Genomic DNA, 22,552 nt, shown 5'->3' with positions numbered 1-22,552 from the left:
GCTGCTAAGATCCATTTGGTTGGCTGGCTCATACCCTGTTTCTTCCCAGGTTTCAAAGAACTGAGAAGGTTACCCTGAGTTTCATTACTGTATAATAATAAAGGGCTCTTAACCTTTATAATGTGAGTTCCTGATTCCTGTCTACTGACAGATGACAATGAAAAGTGTAGGTCTCATGTTAAACTGAGAGATCTTTGGGAGTTATTAATTTTTAAGCAGGACATGTTTAAAAAGGTTACACCATGTGAAGGAGGAGTATAGAAGAAAATAGAAATAAAATAGGGGCCTTTTTGTTTGTTTGTTTGTTTTTTTCCTGACAGAACCAGATAAAATTAAGCAGGTAACATATTTCTCTTTAACTGTTGAGTAATTTCAAAAAAAGATTTCATGAGAGTCACAGGCACCCTGAGGCATCTGTAACTGGCTTTACCAGAACTTACTCAGCAGACTCATTGGCTTTGGCAGCAGTTCAAAGGTCACATTCTCACATGGATAAACTGTTCTTGAACAATTTTTTTCCAATATGTTAGGCAATGCATACATTCCTTCCACATCAGGCATGCTTTCCATGTGCTTTGCTCTCCTTGTGGCTACTGGGAAGATAAATACCATTTTCTGTCAGTTCCAGCTGCTTTCTCCCTATCATACTATTGTTCCACACTCTTGGTGTTTTAGAGGAGAGGAGCTTTTTTAAAAATCTCCAGCAATAATTTTTTTTTTCTTTTGAAAATGATCTTCAAGACTTCATCCATTTCAGGCACTCCAAAAGGCAGAGAATGTTCAGTTTAGGCTTCCTTCCATCCTCTGTAATAGTGCACTGATAACGCAGACTCGAGCTATAAATAGGAGAGCTTTTTCCCTTTTAAAAGTAAGGATAAAATAGGCATGATCAACCCCTTCTGAGATCTCTCAATTTACCTAATCAATACTTTTAAACTGAATGATCTTTTTCATGGCAGAATACCATGGAATGCACATAAATATTTATATATTCAATGAGAAATTGATTCCTCAATAATTTTGCTATTGGCATTACAAATATGCATGGGTCAAACACATCTTTAGTCAAAGTGTGGTTGTGATAGCTCCTGAAAAAGGTCCTTTCAAAGCATATATGGGTAAAATGCTGATTGCTACATATTTATAGAAATTCAGATGCAAAGTCTCATCTCCATTCACTCAATTATTTCTTAATTAAAAACTTTCCAAGCAGTTTAAGAACCTAACTAAACTTAGTATTAGCATTACAGCTAAAAGGATGTATGTAAGAGCTGCTAATATTTAATTTCTTCCAGACAACCCTTTCCTCCAGTAAAATTCCCTGGTTTCTTCTCTTGCAGAATCTGCATGTTATGAATGAGAGAAAAACTTCACTGTTGACTAATTCTTAACTCAGAAACCTCCACAGTTAAATTTAGCTGACTTAATTCTTCAGTTTTTGTTAGCATTGGTCTTTGATTTACTTTTTAATGAAGACACAGGTGTGAGTGGTGTGAAATGTAATAAAAGCATGTGGATTTCAGAAACCCAAACAGCACTTACTATGTTGCTGTGGATTTATTTCTTAGCTTTTCTGCACCACTGTGTAAAACATATAAATGCATGAACAGGTATTCTTCAGGGCTGAACAGTTCATGAAAAGGAGAGGAAGGGAGGGATAGAAATATTACTTACGCCGTTTGCAGCCACATTTTTTTATCCTTTTGGGATCTGTGATGTCATCATGACAGGCCTTGCAGTAAAAATATGCCCTGGAGAGACAGAATGGAAAAACTGACACATTTCTTAATCCATATAAATGAAATTAATCCCATATTTCATCTTGGTGCAGTAACCAATTAAGGAAATGCACCAGTGCTAGTTTACTTTAATCGTTGCAAAGGTTTGGACATTTAAAGTAGGAAATACTTGCTTCAGGACCATTAATTTCAAACATCAGCCTCCTACTTAGTATTTACTTGAATATACTTTTATTTGAAAAGCAATTGGAAGAATGCATGATAACTACGCCACAATATATTAGTTTATTTGTTTTTCATCTTAGAAAAAAAGAGCATCTAATGAACTTAATCACAAAAAAAGACTTTTTGTTTTTATCAGCCATACCAGGATGGTTTATATTAAAGACTGTCTAGCACCCTGTGCCAATTTTTCAGGTTGTATGTTTGATGGTTACTGTATGATCAACATTGTACGTTGACCTTATGCAAGGGTAGAATAATGACCCTGGGAACCACTGGCCTGTCAGCCTCACCTCTGTGCCTGGAAAGGTCACGTAACAAATCCTCCCAGAAGCTGTGCTGAGGGACATGGAGGACAGGGAGGCCATTCAAGACAGCCAGCATGGCTTCACCAAGGGAAAATCTTGCCTGACCAGCCAGCTACGATGGAATGACTACATCAGCAGATAAGGAAGTACTACAGATGTCATTTATCCTTATCTGTAAAGCCTTTGACATGGTCCTCCACAACATCCTTCTCTCCAAACTGGACTGGTGGATTCCATGGCTGGATTAGGAATTGGTTGAATGGCCACATCCAGGGGTAGTGATCAATGGCTCGGAGTCCCACCAGGCACTTGTAACAAGGGGTGTCCCTCCAGGATCTGTACTGGGACCAGTGCTATTTAATACCTTCATTAATGACACAGACAGAGGCATCAAGTGCACCCTCAGCAAATGTTCAGATGACACCCATGTATTTTGCTGACAGTATGAGATCGTTAGATTGCTACAACAATTAGGAGCCCACTGAAACAAAACTATCTACAGTCCAAAATATAAAAAAAAAACCAAACCAAACCAATATTTATATACAGCCTCTGATTAAACACAGCCTTTGGCCCTGCAGCCAGGATGATTACTACTATTTCTTCTAGATTAACTATAGCATGGCCTCTGCAGGTGGAACTATACTGGTAGTTACGTGACCCATCACAAGAAAGATGCCAGGTCTAGCACAGAAGAGATGAATCATATCAGTGCTTCATATTGGTTCAAATAAAACTTGAAATTGCAGGGAGACCTCACTGAATACTATTAACATTTCTAAAATCAATGTAACATGAAGCTACCAATGAAATATGAAAATATTAAACGTAGCACACTTTATTTCTCTAAGAAACTTACAGGAAGATTACTCTTTCAGGCTGTGAAATTGCCTTAGTACTTCCAAGATGCAAAATGTAAAAGGAAAAGTCTTCTCTGAGCATGTATACTCTGCTGCAGAAAGTTTCCAGTCTACAAGAATGTTTCTAGTCTATTCCCATTCCACCAAACAGAAAATAAATTACTTCAAAAGAAATGAGAAGAAAGTGTTTTTCAAACCATGAGTCAATGTCAAGTTGTAATCCAAGAGGGGAAAACTGCCTCAAATTTTTAAAATTTCTCTCCAGTCCAGCTGAAAAACCCCTTTATTAAACAAGAATCAGCTACCATAAATAGTCCATCACAAAAAAAACTTCATAACATGAACTGGTCATTGCTAGAGACCATTTTTCTGAAGTTCACTGCAGGATACTTGTCCTAAAGGGTACCTTCAATCCTATGTCCAAAGAATAAATACCTGAAATTATTGCTGTAATGAAATTATTCCAGATAATTGGGTAAATTAAGTGGATTTGAAGAATGTGGATTTCTGACACTCATGCAAACTTGTAAATGAACAAGGAATAATGAAGATGCAATTCAGGTGGTTTGTATTATATTTAAATAGTCAACATTTTATGTGAAGCTATTTACCTAGGCATAACTGTTTGTAGGTCTAGTTGCTTCTTATGGGAAACTATTCTAAAATTGCAGAAGTGATTCTAACAGAAAGAGTAATTGAACATTGTAGGTTATATCTCATTTTGGGATTTATAAATATGAATAATTTTAGCTTAAGGGAGTTTAAATGTCTTCATTAACAAAACCAGAATAATTTAATTTGCATTTCAGGTATAAAACATGTTTAATTATGGTTTATTAAAAATAATTTTTCCCCTCCAAAAGACCTCAATTTTAGAACATATTTCTGAATCTGATTCATAGCTCAAATGGTGAAATTAACATTTTTTGTAATTGGCTTTCATATTTCTGAATCTGATTCATAGCTCAAATGGTGAAATTAACATTTTTTGTAATTGGCTTTGTTAGTAGAAACACATCTGATAACCATTTGCTTTGCACAGAGCAGCTAAGAAATGTAGCAAGGGAGGCAGAATACTTCTAAACACAGTCTTCTGCCACAAGCCAAGCAGAATTGGAAATCCTGTTTCACCTTCACTACCAAATAAAACGTGGCAGATGAATGATGTGAAAAATTTGCCTAAACTCCTTAATAACAGTTAACTTCTCCCTAACCTTAGCAGTTACAAATACTATGCCATTTTACTTAGTCTGAGGAAAAGTTCATTGCAGAGTGTAAAAATGCCTTGTAAATGAAAGAAAACTAGCAGCTCAGTGCAGACAGTTCTGGATGTTCAAGTGGAGAAAAGCAGCAGAGAGGAAAAGAACTGAATGCTGCAAGGCAGAGTCCCTGAGGCAGTGCAGGATGCACATGCTCCAGAGATGGTGCTGGGGATGTGACAGGACAGGAGCACTGCTGCCCTGTTCTGTATGCTTCACCTAGCCAAAAACTATCTCAGTTCTTTCAAGAAAAATAGAAGTCAAGTCCTCCAATTTCACTGTTTTGGTGTTTTGACTTTCTTTAAGTAAGCATGTCAAGTATGCATGGCTAGGTATTTTTTCACTATATTTAATCCTAAAATTTTGGAACTCAATAAAGGGTATCATTTGAATACTTTATAATTTTAAGTATAGGACTTAGTTAAAGTACCAAACTCATGGAGAACAGCAGTAAAAATCTGATCACATGACTCATGACAAAGATACAAGTTATGAGGAAGCACTCAGCTGCAAATATTCCTTTTTATCTTTTTTTTTTAAATCATAGGGACACTGAATATTTTTCTTGGAAAAATTATTTTATCACATTGCTCTTCTGTTCCTTCCAAGCATACTATAATGCTAACAAACAAGAGGACATACATTTGGTCCTCAACACCTTTTCATTCATCCCAAATCTAGCACAGCCAGGTACACTGAGCCTGTGAATTTGTCTGCAATGGACATAATGCACTTTTGTAGTTTGATTTATTATGATGAGGCTGTGGAGTTTGTAGTTCCATTAAAGAAAAACGACAAGAACATAAATATTATTTTGCTAATGCAATTACAGAATGAACACAGCAGCTAACTCACATCAAGACTTTGCTAAAGCCTGTGTAGATAAGACTCCTCTAAACCCTAACAGACCTGTCATCCTTGTCCTCTTCTCTCATAGTAATTCCTCTGAGACACAATAAGTATAGAGAAAACAAATGAAAATATTTCATATTTTCTAGGAGGACTCAAAAACTCAGTCTCTTTATTTCTTTTCATATCTGCTGCAAATCTCAGTTCCTTGGTACTTAGGACAATAGTTAGGAAAACTAGATGCAGATTGGGTGGTTCAGGAGTAACAACTCAACCCCCCCCCCCCCCTCTGAATTTTGAAACAGATGATAATGAAAATTAGGTGAAGCACCTACATGTAAAGAAAAAAAACTGAAATTAAATATGTTTGTTTCCATTCAAAGATAAAACCATTTTAATTACCTTTTTACTTCTTTGGCATCACTTGCAATGAAGAATCCTAAGGTACCTTCTTGAATCTTGACATGGTTTCCAGGATTGATTAATATACTGCTCAGTGAAACAAGAACAAAACCAACAAAACAATAAGTTTATATTAATTTTAGCTGAATCTTCCAAATTAGCTTATTTTATTCTAATATAGGGGACCCACTAGTTAGGAAAGGCTGCAAGGAAATTTTAAGCCATTCTTCCTTGATATCTCAAATCCAATAAGAGTTTCACATGCGTTTTACAAAAACTTTTGTTTGAGACAGTCAAATGCCTCTGCCTATAATCACACAATCTATGTGCTTACATCTGTTTTCTTATCTTTTTGCTTTAATATTAGACTACACAATGTCCTCTCAGGAATGTGAAGTGTGAAGCTGAGCATTGCTGTTTGCTCTGTCATGCAAAGTGGTGACAAGTTCACAACATGGTGAAAAGGAAAAAACCCTCAACCACTGCTCAATAACAATAAAAAATATCACTTATGAAACTAAACCCTTTGATGCAAATTTTTGCCAATTTCTAGTGAGATAGAAAGGTAATGGGACCCCTATCTGGACATATAATGTTATTGTTTAAAATAATAAATACACACATACACTCAAGGGGAATGGTACAAGACAATCAGTCACGACAGCTGAAAAAACATAAAATGAATAGAAAATTTTTAAAACACTGCTATGCAGCCGTGAAAGAACAAAAATAACCCAACCACCATGAGAGAAGAGCCTCAGCTAACTTAGACAAAGGAAGTAGTATCAACAAGTGAGGTACTCCATGTCTATGAAATATCTTCTTTATTTTCATAATAATTTAAATCTAGATTTTAGGTAAGGTGTTTTGCAAAGCACCAAACTAAATATTAATATACAGATAGATATAGATATAAATATAAATATATTTTCCAGTAAGTTTTATTCATATGTAATATATCTAAGTTCAGCTTTTCTAACTCAAAATGTACTAATGGTATGCATATGCAATTTAGAGTAAATAAAGATTACCAGGAATTGAAACACTTGTCCATCTAGCAAAAATTGATTTTAGGGAAGTACATATACACAAAAATAAATAAAGCACAATGCTGAACAGACATACATTATTAAAATTTGAAGGTCCAAAGTCTTTCATGCTATTGATAGGAGGGAAAATGGATCTCAGTACATCTCTTATTCAAGAAGTATTCTCTACACATTAGGAATAAATTAGTATGACAACATAATATATCTGAAAGATTAATAATGTGCACATTTTTTTGTGTAATTCCACATGCCTGTAACACCCTAAGACAAGAATATGCAGGCCACAAAATAAAGTGCTCATGAGTTCAAAAGTAAAAGGTTGGTCATGAAGCCATATTTCAGCCCCCTTTATGTAGATCTTATGATACAGTTCTTAATTTAATACCCACAAACTCCTTCCTTCTCACAATCTGAAACTTCATTCAGTGTTGTTTTACTGCCATTACTTCAGGCATGGCTTCCTGTAATTTATCTCTTGAAAACCAACATCATATTTTTCTTGTGTGTTTTTCTGCAATGTTCATCACTACAGCATGCAAAAGATTCGTAACCACTTAATTTCTTTGACAGGAAGAATGAAGACAGAGTATTACCCCATTTTACAGAGGAGAGATTAAGTAACTATGAGATATAGAACTTATTAATTTGGGATGCCTACAGGCCAAATTTTTCTAGGTGTTTAGCATTGCATAGCTCATATAGACTTTCTAGGAAGTTTTGCTGTGAGAATGCTCAGCATTTCCAAAAACCCAGCCTCTGATTCCCAAAATAATGAATATAGTTGATCAGAGGTCAGCTGTAGAAGGTTTGGTTTAAATTATCATCTTTTTCTCACACAGATAGCCTGTGTCAGAGGCTGGAACAGAAATTAAATCTCATTGAAAGCATCTCCCCAGATATCCTTCCCTTTCATCCACTCACAGTTTCAAGCTTTGCAATAAATAAAAAGGAGAGGAGAACTACAGGAATTGGAAGGTATCACCACAGAAAGCAGGTTCATTTCCACAGCACACATTACTAATATTTACAAAAACCGAAATGTGATGGTATAAGGAACACCTGTATTAGACACACAGATAAATGGGACAAAATAAAGTTACACAGCTAAACTAGCATCATCCATACCAACTAGTGTCATCTAGTGCCATATCTAGTATTTCTCTGCTAGTGAACTGGGCCTAATGGCTGCAGTTACAATGAAAACTTCTACCTTATGCAGTTTTTTAAAGGCATTTTCACAGGTTTAGGATGGAATAAAACAGATAAAAGAAAAAATAAAAAGAAGCAACTACATAAAAATTTCTTGATATGAAACCAGTCACTCAGGTCAAAAATAGGCTGCCAAATTTAGCTTTCCTGCACAAGCTTTTGCCACTTGAACACGCAAAGTACTGAGTAGCACTTGCAGAGTGCTGTACTGGCCATCTTAGTCTGCCCCTTTCCTCCTCCCTGCCTGCTAGTGTGTAGTAACCTGCCATCAAACTGAGAATTTGGCTGCTAAACTAAAAAAATCCTCTATAGAGGCTAATCTCATGTACTTATTATACTGTTCCTTATTTAATATGAAAGGTCTTGTAGTATAATTTGGGTTGGCTGTTTTTCTTAGGTACAAATGGGAACTGCTCTATCTGAAAAATACTTTTCATTCCCTTACTTGATTCTTAAGTCACATAAGTGTTACAGCTTTTCTGTGAAAAAAGATGAAGTCATTTCTTTACATAGACCCAGGCTGTTTTTTTCCCCAATACAATTGTTGGATATGGATAAACCATACCAAAGAGGGAAAAAAATCCTACCCAAACCTCAACAACCCAAACTCCACAAACTCAGGTAACCACTAGATCTCTAAGTGTTCACTTCTCATAATGACACTTAAAATTTGATGAGGTAATAAACAAATGAAGCAGTTCTTTTGAGATGCATGGAACACAGTCATAAATTGGAAGTAACTGGCTTCATTTAGGATGCAATGTATTGTGATCATGATTTTGTATCTCAAGGTTTTCTGAGACACATTAAGTCAATTCACATGGGTCAGTGTACAGACTTTATTTTTGTCAGATCTTATACTTCATTCACATATACCTCTTTTCACAAATACAATGTATTTATAACCACAAAATATGGATGTGATCACAGTTAATGCAGTATGACCCCAGCACCAAAATCCTCTGCTGGAAATGAAAATTAATTTGCCCCATCACTGCTACTGGCTAAGAGTTACAGAAAAAGCTCATAAAGCTTTGGGCTTATGTACACACCAGAGCAAAATCATGAGCAATTTCTATTGAGCTGTATGGATACATTAATTTGCTGCTTATTAAAGCTGCAACTGAATTATTTCTTATGACACCTGTAGTGTCATTAGCTGAAGTTATGCTTTGATAAGCACTGACTCTAATATATATAGCAGGGGAAATGTTTTGAATTAAAACAGAATATAGAGAACAAACTGCACAGAGAAAAACAAAACAGTCTTCTGAGTATTCCAAGAAAAATGCATCCATCAGTTATTTAGAGATGCATGTGTTTTTTCAATATGAAAATATGCATATATATCCCCCATAGTTGAGAATACAAGTACATAGTAAACTAAACAGGACTTTTAAGAGAGACAGCTTCAGCTAGTGTCTCATTTTTATAAATATCCAAGGCTACAAAGGAAAAGGGGGGAAAAAGATAACCTCAAGAGGTTTCACAGCAATATATATAGCTAATCCACATGCATTCTGTGCCACACATCAGAAAAAAATATTACTGAAAATGACACTGATGTTTCTACATGGTTTTTAATATAAAGCACAGTTTGATTTTTTTATCTCCTAAATCAGCTCATGAAAGCAAGCAAGGAAGGCCAAGAACTTTAGAAACTTGTAAGATCTTGATCAAACTTCCTAATTTAATAAAATTTCTAGTTTAGGTTATCTCACAAAGTAGTCAAGTAATAGCAAGCCTAAAAGCATGCAGTCATCATTTCTTTAATGACTGCAGTTCCAGAAATACATCCCTCAGGACAAAACCTTTTGCGACAGGGCTCACATGATTGCTTGCTCCTTCACACATGAATGTTTAGGACACATGGCAAATAAAGCCATGCAAATTAAATGTGATTTAATGTGTTCAATGGGAGTTTAATGTACTTCACCACCATAAATTTAGGAGAAGTCAGTTCCATTACTTGTTGATAATATTACAATTAGGAAACCACTTGTGGAATAGAATAAGCACTGTGGAAACCTGTGCTTTACACTGATCTGCAAAAGTTACCCCATTTGCTAAAGAAGATTCACTTGGTGACTAGATGCAGGATCATGCACCTAAGAACAATGAAAATGTCCCACACTGAAAATGTGGATTTCCCCCTTTGAATTCAGTTGGGCTCTGAGGAATCACAGACTGAATCACAGAATGGTTTATGTTCAAAGAGACCTTTAAAAACCACCTAATTACAACTCTCATGTCATGGTCAGGGATAATTTTCACTAGAACAGATTGTTCAAAGCCCCATCCAATCTGACACTGAACATTTAAAGCCCAGGAAAGAATCATTAATATTATCTACAAATCTGAAAATGCATTCCCAGACTGACAGAAATATTAGCAGGTGAAACACAAATGGAAATCAGTGCACATTTGAGATACACAGTTTCAAAATGAAAACCAAAAACTCAAACAAGGTCACAGAAATTCTAGACAAATGTTTATGGTTTTCTTTACATTCAATGAAAATTTCAGATTGGACACAATGATTTTTTCATATGACACGGGAGAATAGATATCTGTTCATGTTTCCCACTGTGTTAATTGTGCCCAACTTACTTACTGGATTGTATCTTTCTGATGTTTTAAGTACACATGCTACCCTCAATAAAATAGAGACAGGTGAAAATATCTGTTCTTCCATTCCTTTCTACCTGAAACTACCCAGAACACGAGTGCTGCTCAATACCTTTTTGGGCAGTGCATGGATGACTGCCTGCACAAGACACCAGTATTCTGACCTAGCTAAAGCATACCATGTTATATCTTCCTTTGAAGTACTAAAAGTAAGCTAAGGTTTCCTTTACTAATTGGGTGCAATCTTCTAGGATTTTTTCAATGTAAAGATAATTGATGGAAAGCCTAACAATTGAAGACTCAAACAGCAAGACAATTTGTGAACTAACATTTGGGGTGGGACTAATTCCTCCAACTATTTATTTTTTACTCATTTCTGCAGCTGGGTGATTTTTGTCTCCTGTTTTCAAGTATCACACATATTTCACTCAAAGTATGTTTCTTGTCTAAAACACTATTACAAAGTTATATTGTATATTCTCATATTACAGAAATACTTAAAACATTACTTCTAATAATTTATCAGCATACAAAATATTTCAGTAGGAGATGAAAAATGTTTCCTGTAGCTTTTTAGAATATTCAGCCATCTTCTAGGTGAACTACATGGAAAGAACAACCAGTGAGTGTCAGAGTCAGAACCATCCTTATGCAGTATTATTTACTGGTAGGCCACTTGTGCCATGGCTACGTGGCATGGCTCCACAATTTGCTTTGCACAGCTTGAAACTGAGGAGGCTTCCACTACTGCTGAAGTTGTGAATGGATGGAACTTTGAACTCTTAATCTAGGCATAGTAGTACAGCAGCTGACACTCAGATCTGTCATCTGCATAACTGTCAGCCTTCTCTGAGAACAAATGAGGGAGCTTAATAATATGGAACTGTGTGGTGAAAGTCTTGAACTGAGCTGACAAAGGCACGTGGAGATGCCCAGCAAGTACAGCACTGCAAATATGCAAGGGTAATGACATTTTAGCAGCACTTCATGAAGACTAAAAACTGAAAGCACAGATAAGGTCAACCAATAGACACATGGACCAGGAGAGGCCTTTTAAGGATTTTCCTTATCCATGCCTCTATTGTGCACTATTCCTGTTTCATCTTTTTTCAACTTTACATTTTAGACAGCACTAAAGATGGGACTCATCTAACCTATTTTAGGATTGAATTTGAATGCATTCAAGAACTGTCTCTCTCTTCCCTTGCAATTGTGGACTAAGTCTGAATAACTAACAGGAGATTAGACATTTAACATTTTGATTGACAAAGTCAGGTGTGATGAAACCCATTACCAGAGACCAATTGAACAGTTCATCCCTGCATCAAGGAAACCTGTCTGATTTAGTAACCCTACTACTTTTTTTGTTTGTTTGCTTCCAGCCTTATGGCTACCTGTGTGACTGCCATCAACCTATTCTAAAGAAAAAGAAAGACCAATTGTTGAAATAAATGAAAGACAAACACCAAAATTTTGACTAAGCGAATGGCAAAAGCTGTAACAATTCTGCTTTAAATCTTGTGGTAGATGTACTGTACCATTCCCCATGCAACTCAAACAGTAGCAATATCATCTAGTAATCAGGAAGATATAATATTTTTAAAGTACTATAAATACATTATCTAAACCAAAATTACGTGGTATTATTTACTATAGCTACTATACTTTTCAACAAAAACAGCTATTATTCTTGATTGTTTCATGCCATGCCCAGATAAAAAGTACCACTATTAGCATAATGGCCTTTTAAAACACACCACGTCATTCATCCAACTACAGAAGTAGTTGGAAATAATATTTTCTTTCAGGGTATGTTTTGAAATGGAGTGTGAGTGTAAATGCACAAATCTCATAGTGGGAGTTGTGCACATACCAGTTTTCACACTAATTGTAACTCATAAGTTTTGCTTCTTTCTTCTGGGCTCTATCACTGAGATTAATTCATAATGCTCCATATTGCTCTATACAGCAAAATCTAGTAAGACACTGAAAAGAATACAAGGCAAAAGACACAGTGCACATTACATGCTACAGTATATTGAAGCTTAATTACTACAAGCATTTAAAAGGTTGCTCCCAGGACTTAAGATTTTTACAACAGCACCTAAGTCATGATCTACAGGATGTGCATGGGGTATTTTATTTGGGCATACTCAAAACTAGTTCAACAGTGGTGGTGAACTCAATACACTTGAAAACAATTAAATTATTCCTTCTGGTTCCAGAAGTGATTCATTATCAGTACAATGAGACAGAACAATATACTTTATTCTGGGAGCAAGCAACTTCACTTGGTACAACACTTCTTCAAATTGCTCATCATGCCAGCATTAACATGCCTTCACCACAAGATAAGATATACTTAAAAGCAAGAAGCAAAGTAGAGGTGCAACAGCTGCAGATCCTTGGAGATGCTAAGTGTTGCAGTAACTTCTCTGCAGTTGGATCATATCAATAATGCCAAACTGACAGGAAGCCACCTCTCTTATCACACATCTACTCAGAAACTATAGGAAGATAAGACTAAAACTTAAATACGTATAACACATACAACATACACAACAGAACAGACATAGAAAATAGAGTTTGAAGAGTACAATGAAGACAGAAATTGAAATGTCTGGACAATGAGAGCAGGTCTCCAAAGACCCTCACTGACAGTCAGACAGACTGCTATAAGCTGTTAGGGAAACACAAAAAAAGCTGTTGGGGGAAGAGACATGAAGAGAGGCAAGGATATGGAAGAGCATGCCTTATTTACTCCATCCAAACCAACAGCAGCATGATAGAATGTAGTCTAGAGAAGGACTCACAGCATGGTACACCAAAGAAAATGCAAAACATGCCATCTTAAAAAAAAACTACAAAGCTGAGAAAAAAAATACATTCAGTAAGATCTTCATAAATGAGTTAATAAATATCATTAAAATGAATGTGACATATAATAAACTATCCATGGCACTTTCACTGAAACAGTACAAAAAATTTAATGAGTACTGTATTATGAGTAACTGGACTCAAAACAGGACCAGGAATGCAAAGAATCAGGTATTTGGTTGCTGTTAATGGAAAATGAGACTGCAAGAGAACATGAGCTACTGTATTGTAAGAGGTGTTTTGAAGGAAGACTCTGGGGAAAGAAGAACATCAATGAAGGTGTGAATATGAAAACAACATGGCAGCACAAGGGCTGGTAAAGACGAAATATACATCGTCATGACACAGTCAAAATGAGGACAGGAGATATTAACAGTGAAATCTGCTTTTCAAATGCAACAATCTGACATACCAATGACTCCACAAAGGGGAAAAAAAAGCCTAAAAAATGAATCCTGTTTTATTTTGTACTTCCTGCAAAGAAGTTAGTGCGTGAGTCACAAGAAACACTGGAGAGACAAAATGCTGTTCTCTCTCTCCTCTTTAAGATTGGGGGCTCATATATAAATATATACACAGATATATATATATATATACACACACACATAGATAGATGAATATTTATAGGCATATATGTGTGTGTATATACAGAGAAAGATAGACAAAGATGTTATCTTCCTGTGTTCTTGGCAAGGAATTAGTCCTGAAGTTAGAAGGAGTGAAGGTAGGATTGAGGTTGGAAGGAAAGGTAACGAAGAGGGCATACCGCTTTCGGCTTCTGCAAACGACAAGAAAAAAATTGCAAATCAAACACTTTGATAAGAAATCAAGTGACACCAAAGCAAAAGCAAAAAAACCCTTTATTTAAAAGTCTTCAAGGCTTAAAGGTTTTTCTGCTGAGAATGAGAACAAATATATGGATAGACAAAGAGAAAATTTTACAAGTGGAGTATAAATGGGGAGCAGGAGGGAAGAATCCTGGTTAGGCTTTCCTTCTTGCTTAGTTATGTTGAATAAAAATACAGGGGGAAAAGGAAAAGAAATCTATCTAAAAGGGATTTCACATGAGGAGTTTGAATGCCTGAATTTTGAACTGTTATTTTTTGCTAAATATTTAACAGTGGGATATTTTCAGGTTCATGTTCTACATGCTTCCTTCTCATTTTTCTACAAAAAAAAGCAAAACGTCTCCAAATAAGCTAAAAACATCTTTTAAGTGATAGTATTTGGTTTGCATCAGGGAGACAAAAAATTATTTAGGTGCCTCCTGTTCTTAATCATGGGTTATAACATTCCCAGAAAGCAATCACAGATGAAGGAATGGTTAACTCATATCGTGAGTGGGAGTTACTAGAGTGCAGACTTTAGTAGCTGGTCAGAAGCATTCTAAATTGAGTTTCGTGAATTCAGAGATTTCTTTGAGAGCTGAGAAATAATTTAAATATTATTAAATATTTAAATTATTTAAATTAAAATTATTTATTTAAAATTATTTAATTATTAAATATTTAAATATAAATGCAAAGGTTAAAAAAATCTAATCATGAGGTTTTCAATGAATCTTAAAGATACCTTGATGAGAAGCAGTTGTGTAAAACGAAAAACATACTCTAGATACTCTATCCATGATATGAAAACTAATATGCATTTATCATGTTTATAACTACTTTAGTTATATTTAGGCTTGAATATTAGCTTTTAAGCAATTCTGTAAAATCATAATTGTTATTAATTACCTACCTAAACTGACAAACCTTGTTATCAAGGCGTGCTCTCTGTTTTGTGTACTTTATTAGTCGTCAGGAAAAATGAAGAAAAACCCATCTGCAGGCAGGAAGCTCAGCTGCCACTAACATGTACAGAAATATTAGTTTGGATAGAGTTCTGATAATTTTTAATTTCTATTTATTTCAAATTCCCTACAGTAGATTTAACAGAATTTGACTGTAAATCAGAAAGATTTAGAAAACTAGAATTCAGGTGGCAGCCTGGACAAAGAAAAACAAGTAGAGGTAAATTAGTATTTATGCCATTCTACATCTAATGAAGATATTAGATGTAAAATGGCATAAATACTCATTTACCAGTCAAATAAAAGTCTGCCATTCAATGAGATGGGATTATTATCTATCCTTAAGACTGACTTGAAAATTTAAAGAGCGTTAGGAAATTTAGAATGCTCTTACATTACTACCATTTAGAGCTGCATACACTCCTGAATCTTATTCACTGCTTTAGCTCTGAGTGCAAAGGCAAATGAAACTAATCTTAACAGAAACTCCCTGTGTAAGTAACAAATCCGATATATAATTTAATGATACAGACATTTTATTATGACTAGCAACAAAAATTAAACAGTTGGAAGTAAGATCTTCTCATCCTTTAAGCAGAAAAAATGCTTTGAAAATTTCCTTTGCTTGTTAAAATACTGTTTCAAGACCTGTCTCAGCTAAGGCAGAAAGTATTAGATTTTAATGAAAGGGTGCCATCTACATCATGTTCTAAATTTTTAGTTATTTAGTTTTAATATTTAGTTTTAGAAATATTTCCCTAAGTTTTAATTTCTATAAAATTTCTGTAATAGTTCTATAAAACATGAATGCAAAGGATAATTATAAAATAAATCAGCATGTATCTGCTTTCCATCACTCTCATAAAGACTGAAAGCTTAAAAGAATATCTACAGTCAGCTCCCACTTCACTTTTATGAAGAATTACCAGGAAGAAATTTGGATATGAGCAGAATAAAATATTTCCAATGTCAGCATCAACAAACATAACTGAAAAATGACAAATTTATGTTGTTCAAAAAGAGCTTGTGCTTCTAAACTGTGCAATTGCAGCTTTTATTTAAATTCTGCACCTTTTCATTTAATAAGATGCATGGAAATACAAGTATCCTTAGGAAGTGAGAAACTGAAGTTTTGTTGCATTACTCTTCTGGTTTGACTAAAAGATCAGAAAACCACAAATATCTAGTTAACATATTTGACTTGAAGAGCACAGGAACAAGTAGAACAGTAATGATATGCTGCAGGTAGCTCTGTCATTGACCAAACAGTGACTATAAAATTGTCTCTGGTTAATGAAATCAGCAAAAATTGCTGTGGATCGGGGTTATAAGAAAATGTGACTATCTACCTTGTATGCCCTCCTCTTGCTACACACATCTTCAACAAATCCAGCTGTTAATATCTCTTTGTTAGTATTGCTTACAGCAATTTTAGGCTCTTTTTTTCCCTACTATAATAATTATTTCAAACTGTTACCTGTGTGACTTTAAGTAAGAAATATATGATTGTATCAAACTGTTTTACTTTTTGTGGGATCCTCTGCATCACCTTTTGATTAAGAACTCAATCCAACTTCCACTGAAGTTAATGCAAAGAATGATATGGAAGCCAAGAACAATTTGTTATCACTGTAAAAGACTGCAATTGTAGCACTTATGTAAGCAAATGACAGCTGAAGTAATGGCAATATAATGTTGGCCAATATTTGTTAGGAGAAAAACAGAAACCAAATATTTCTTAATTAAGAAGACAGAAAACTTGGTAAATTATTCCACTGCTGTTACTTTTGTATTTTTCCTTTTTCTACCAAAAGATTAAATTGTTCAAAGACAGAAGAAGAGATTGTTTGTTTTACATTAGTGAATGCATAATGAGCTCTTTAAATGGGAAAGTAATTTAAGAGTCCAAAGAAGCTAAATAAAGCATAAAAAAATCTGATAGCAAAAAAAATGCATTTCCTAATCAGCATAGTGTGAACAAAAATTATATTCAATAGTACATACAGCACTTCACATTTCGTTTTATAACATATGGAAGAATCCAGCAAAATCAACTATAGGGCATGGAAATACTCATAAATAGTTGCAACACTGTTTTTTCCATGTCAAATGTCTAACACAGGTTTTAGAGATTTTTTTAAATAAAGAAAAATTATGAAAGTTAATACTAAGTATTAAACATTCAAAACCCCAGAAAGTGTAGAATGAGCTCAATTGATAGACTTGGTTCTCCTGTGAGAAGAAGCAATTGTCCTCAAAGTGCCCTTTGGCCACAGAATGGTAATTAGTGGCCAATAAGGAGATAAACTACTATGTATCACTTCAGGTCTACTACAGCAGTACCAAATGTAATTGTGAAAGAGGAAAATCAAATTCCTCTCAGAGTCAGTATTGTCATATTTTTTTATATGACCCTCCACATGTTGCAGAGAACATTTATAACATTTTTGTTACATAAAAATGAAAACTGTTTAAAACATTAATGGACAAGGTGATGGAAGATTGACTCCAATGTTCAATCATGTTTCTATGAACCTTTGCACAAAAACAAAAATGCAAGAAACACTTTCCATCTGCGAATCCGTACTAAGAATGAATTATTTATTTTTTTCTTTTGGTTAATGAAAATAGCCAGCCAATTGGTAATATCAAGGCTAAATTAATCTTTTCCAGTTTCATGATGTTATTCATGTAAGTTTAGTCAGAACATATATTTAAATTTTATTTAAATGTTATGTTTACCCTCTATTTGTTTATCCTGTATCATATCTAAATTGGTTCTCTCAAAGTAATTTAAATGAAATTTGTATTTTGAAAATATACATAGCCATAATGAATTTTGATATTACATCTGTTTTCCACTTTTCTGTTTTCAGTAGTGTATGCTGGACCTCTGATTAAAAGTGATATGCTATAAACACAAAAACTGTAAGCTTTTTCATAAGTAAAATCCCTCCTGGAGATGAGACACGTACTACTGCACTTTTTACTAAACATTCTGACTCGGGTTACTTTTAGGGAGGAAGAGGGCAAAAAGAAGTCCCTTTCAGTCCTATGCTCAATGCTGCAATGTGATGGCATGCTAATTACATTCTGAAGAGTTTCAAAGAACAGCTGTGTTCATTCTGAAATTAAAAAAAAAGCAGGCACAATTCCTTTGAGTGCCCTGGAGCAGTTCCAGAGGCGGGGCCGCGGGACGTACCTGCTCTCGCGCTTCTCCGACTTGTACTCGATGGCTATCATCAGGAGCTTCAGCTTGGCAAACACCAGCCTGCAGCAAGGGAAGAGGCAGGAGTCAGTCCCTTCCCACAAGCAACACCACACAAGGACAGGTGGCTGGTCCCACTGCAGGGCTCAGTGTCAATGCAGAGGTATGCTGGCCTCAGGAGGAACATTTTGGGGTAGAAGTGGTAGGCCTAGAACCTGGGGGAAGGTCAGCCTTATGTTACTGAATATTAGAAGGCTCTGCACTAGTGGGAGACAGATTGGTTAGTTTGTCTTCAATCGACATCATCCACACCTGGTCCAGCAATATCCAAGGGCACAGAATTTTAGGAACTACATTCACATATAGAAAATATATTGTTGGAATATATTCACACATGGAGTTATAAACAGAACTTGCAGACTGATATTAACTTCTGTTTCCATCTAATTCTTGTCGCTTTAAGAAAGAAATATACGATTGTATCACACTCTTTTACTTTTTGTGGGACTTTAATTCTTCACCCTAGTGTTGACATCAGAAGCTGGAAATTCTTCAGCAATACTGAGTGCCCCATCCTCACTGTCTCTGCAGACTCTTTGTTACCCAGACTGTATGGAAGCCTATTTACAAAATAATCAGACTCCTAGACTTGCATTTATGACAAATAACCTGAGCAAGCAGAACATTTCATTCAATTTCAGACTTTTAAAATGTCACTGACTGCATGAATTTTAAAAGCTACACTACAAAACCTGTTCTCAAAGTCTGTATATTTCATGGGTGGCTGAACACACTAAGACTATCCCCTGATTCAATTTCCTCTTCACAAACCAATGCAATGGACATTTTGCTGTCCTTATCCTTTGGTTCTTCTGGAAATTGAGAAGTCAAATCTTACATTAATGAGAATACCTCTGCACTAAACTCATTAATTAAAGTGCTTGAGGAGAGCTCCAAAATTTAGACGTTTTTAAATCTCAATAAGCACCCTTTCTTTATTGATTATTTTATCTCCATTCTACCAGCACAGATAAATGAATGTCAGCTTTATGTCAAGTACAGTCTCAGTCACATCTTCCTACAAACTCATATAGAAACTTGACATATTTGAAAATGGCTTGGTGTGGAGATTTAATTTTCATTACTGTAGCTAGTGCTAACAGCATAAACTACCATTCATTCTGAATATAACACACTTTTCTGAATTATGCTGTGAGATTTCCTGTTTCAATGGATCACAAACTTTTGTGCCTATAGTAAAAAAATGTTCCCCTCAGTAAACTCAACAGAGTTTGGCTGACACAGTAGAAGGATAGATTGAGAACCCCTTAACTTTACCAGCAAATTGAAGACTGGGCTCTGTCATAGCTACATCCTAGACAATTTCTAACTGGATATTATTTGCCTAACAGTTGTCTAACCTCATTTTTATGTCATGTTTTTGCTCCTGTTAAAATTGGGAAAAGTGGGAAACTTAGAGTAGAACCATACTCATTCTGCTTTACATAAGAGATTGTATTTTACTTCTTCATCTATTTCTTCCTCTAAGAATGGAGCAAAGAGGAAATATGAGTATGCTAAACTAACCTGATTATGTGGACAGAGTACTTATACAAACCTTATGCATACAAACCTCTCATTCACAGACTCTTCCTAGGCTAAGAATTTTTCAGGGTCCAGAAATGAAGCTGTCACATGGCTTGCACTATGGTTATGTACTATGTGCTCCTTTCTCATAGCTGAACAGACATATCTTTTCTCTCACATATTTAACTAGTTGCAAGTGGTTTGAAACCACTTCCACAGAGCTCTGGGTGCCACGCTGCTTATATGAGTACATGAAATCTGTTTAAATTAATGAACAGTTTCCTTGGCATGGAACACAAGCCAAGATGATCATCTTGACTACAACTATTCAAAAAATGGGAATCATTAGAAAAAAAACAGAATAGTGCTTATGAATAAATAACTCAATTAAAAAAGATTGCTGATGAGTTTGTGCAAGACCCAAAACATTTATTCTTTCATTTACAATCCCTAATTACCAGGCATTACAATGTTTCAGACACTTCCATGCAGTGATTGCTTTAATGTTTATTTTATTAGACACCACCTAAAGCATCAACATTAAGACTTTAGCAGAGTGAAAAGGTCTCATTCAAAAAAATTAGATTTCTCTTACAAAAGGTAAATATTCCTGTATGTTAAATGTATTTCTACTTACTCACAAACTGCAGGGAAGGACAAACCCACAAAGGCACTAGACAGATATTCTGTATACATTTCATTTGCAACTCCTTCCAGGTAGTATTTCTGCCACGTATCCTCCTCAATCTAAAACCAAAGAAACAGATGCAGAGTTCTGAGTAAAAATCACAGCCTTCTTTGAAACTTACAAACACTTGCTTGAACATGAATCAGATTTTAACAAATAAGTCAGTACACTGCTATGGCAATTAACATGGCTTTTTGTAAGGGATTTTCTAGAATGCTGAAAAAAAACCCCAAAACAAAGTCCCTGTAGTCAGTAAATCAAGTATCATATCCAAAAAAATGCAAATAATACACTGAATTCTTATCAAGCACACAGAGCATGGGGTGAAATAAAGTTGTAGAGAGCATGAGGAAAAAAGTTCCCCAAATTTTTCTTTTAAAACAGTAGAATCACAGAATTTTAAGGGTTGGAAAGGACCTTAAAGATCACCTTCCTGCCAAGGGAAGGACAGCTCTCACTAGACCAGGTTGCTTAAGGCCTTATCCAACCTGGCCTTCAACACTGCCCAAAACTGGGGCATCCACAAACTCCCTGGGCAACCTATTCCAGTGTTTAACTACTCTCACACTAAAGAATTCCTTCCAAATAGCTAGCCTAAATTTCTCCTTTAAGTGTTTACCTATTACTCCTTGTCCCATCACTACAGTTCATAACAAAGAATCCCCCTCTGGCTTCTCTGCAGCCCTCTTCAGATACTGCAAGATTTCTACAAGGTCTCCACTCAATCCTCTCCCTCCAGGTTGAACAGCCTCTATCTCAGGGGAGGAATAGGATATCAGGAAAAGGTTCTTCACCAGAGGGTGGCTGGGCACTGGAACAGCTCCCCAGGGCAGAGGTCACAGCACCAGCCTGACAGAGCTCGAGCAGGGTTTGGACAAAGCTCTCAGGCACATGGTGTGACTCCTGGGGTGTCCTGAACAAGGTCAGGAGTCAGATTGATCCTTGTCAGTCTCTTCAAACTCAAGATATTCTGTGATTCTATGATTGTCTTGGACCAAAAACTTTCAGGTTTTCAAATTTCAGTATTCCTGGGATATTCTGACAGGACTTAACATAGATAAGTTAAACTTATCTAAACTTATTTTAGATTAGTTTGCAATTTTATTCCACAGGCTGATTATTAATTTGGTATTCGTCAATATTTTTCTCATGGTGAACTAGCCAGAAGGCATTCTTTCAAAAAACTGCTCTAAAGAACAGGAGGATTGAAACTTGTTAAGAAACCAGGTGAAATATAAGTTACAACGATTTTTTCCTCTTTTCTTTTTTTCTTTGGGGTGTTTTTGTGGGGTTTAGGGTTTTTTTTAAATTTGTTTCAGTTTTGCCTTTTTTGGTTGGTTGGTTGGTTTTGGTTTTTTGGTTGGTTTTTTGTTGTTGTTGTTTTATTCCCTCCTCCTGTTGACAGGCTGCCAAGTAATCAGTTACTTTAGTTCTGGAGATGTAAATGACTGAAAGAATAAATTGCAATATGGAGATGTTCCAAATCATATACAGCCTGACAAGCGGGCTGCAAACAATCAGGAGAAATTTCTTCCACAGAATTTTTTTCACCATTCAGAGGCCATGTGGGATGGTAAAAGGGATTTGCATTGTGTTATTCCCCACCACACACAGAGAAGCCATATCACATTTTTTATGACCCTTTTATTTATAGGAAGCTTGCAAATGTTGCTGATCAGCAACTCTATATACAGAAGAGAGATAAAGTCTAGGCTCAGTAAAAAACTAAGACTAATGATAACAAGGGCAGGTTTGTAACTTTTGGTCTATTTTGTGGCTTTTTCTTACATTGTCACCACCTGGGGTTGGAAAAAAATATACAAATACATTGCATATCTCCCTTTTGACTTTCTTTCCTTTAGGCAGATGGTTTTG

The 22,552-nt window shown here is 35.5% G+C and overlaps 1 protein-coding gene across 7 annotated transcripts in view; it reads right to left on the bottom strand.

Moving 5' to 3' along the window:
* Positions 1–22,552, bottom strand: part of KCNMA1 (potassium calcium-activated channel subfamily M alpha 1) — a 407,920-nt gene that overhangs the window by 97,584 nt on the left and 287,784 nt on the right. For 4 of the 7 annotated variants that reach the window (XM_050976320.1, XM_050976322.1, XM_050976319.1 and 1 more), the window contains 5 exons: positions 20,627–20,736; positions 18,397–18,465; positions 5,640–5,726; positions 1,675–1,751; positions 441–593 (listed from right to left, as the gene is read on the bottom strand). In XM_050976320.1, coding sequence (XP_050832277.1) covers positions 441–593; positions 1,675–1,751; positions 5,640–5,726; positions 18,397–18,465; positions 20,627–20,736 — 496 coding nt within the window. The remainder of the gene's footprint in view (positions 1–440; positions 594–1,674; positions 1,752–5,639; positions 5,727–18,396; positions 18,466–20,626; positions 20,737–22,552) is intronic. The other 3 variants (XM_009087486.4, XM_050976321.1, XM_009087492.4) reach the window with 1 other exon arrangement.

The sequence above is a fragment of the Serinus canaria genome, chromosome 6 (genome assembly GCF_022539315.1).
Source record: "Serinus canaria isolate serCan28SL12 chromosome 6, serCan2020, whole genome shotgun sequence".
In the NCBI taxonomy this organism is placed as follows: Eukaryota; Metazoa; Chordata; class Aves; order Passeriformes; family Fringillidae; genus Serinus; species Serinus canaria.
Note: the sequence above shows the minus strand (reverse complement) of the source record. Positions and strands in the feature narration are given on the sequence as shown.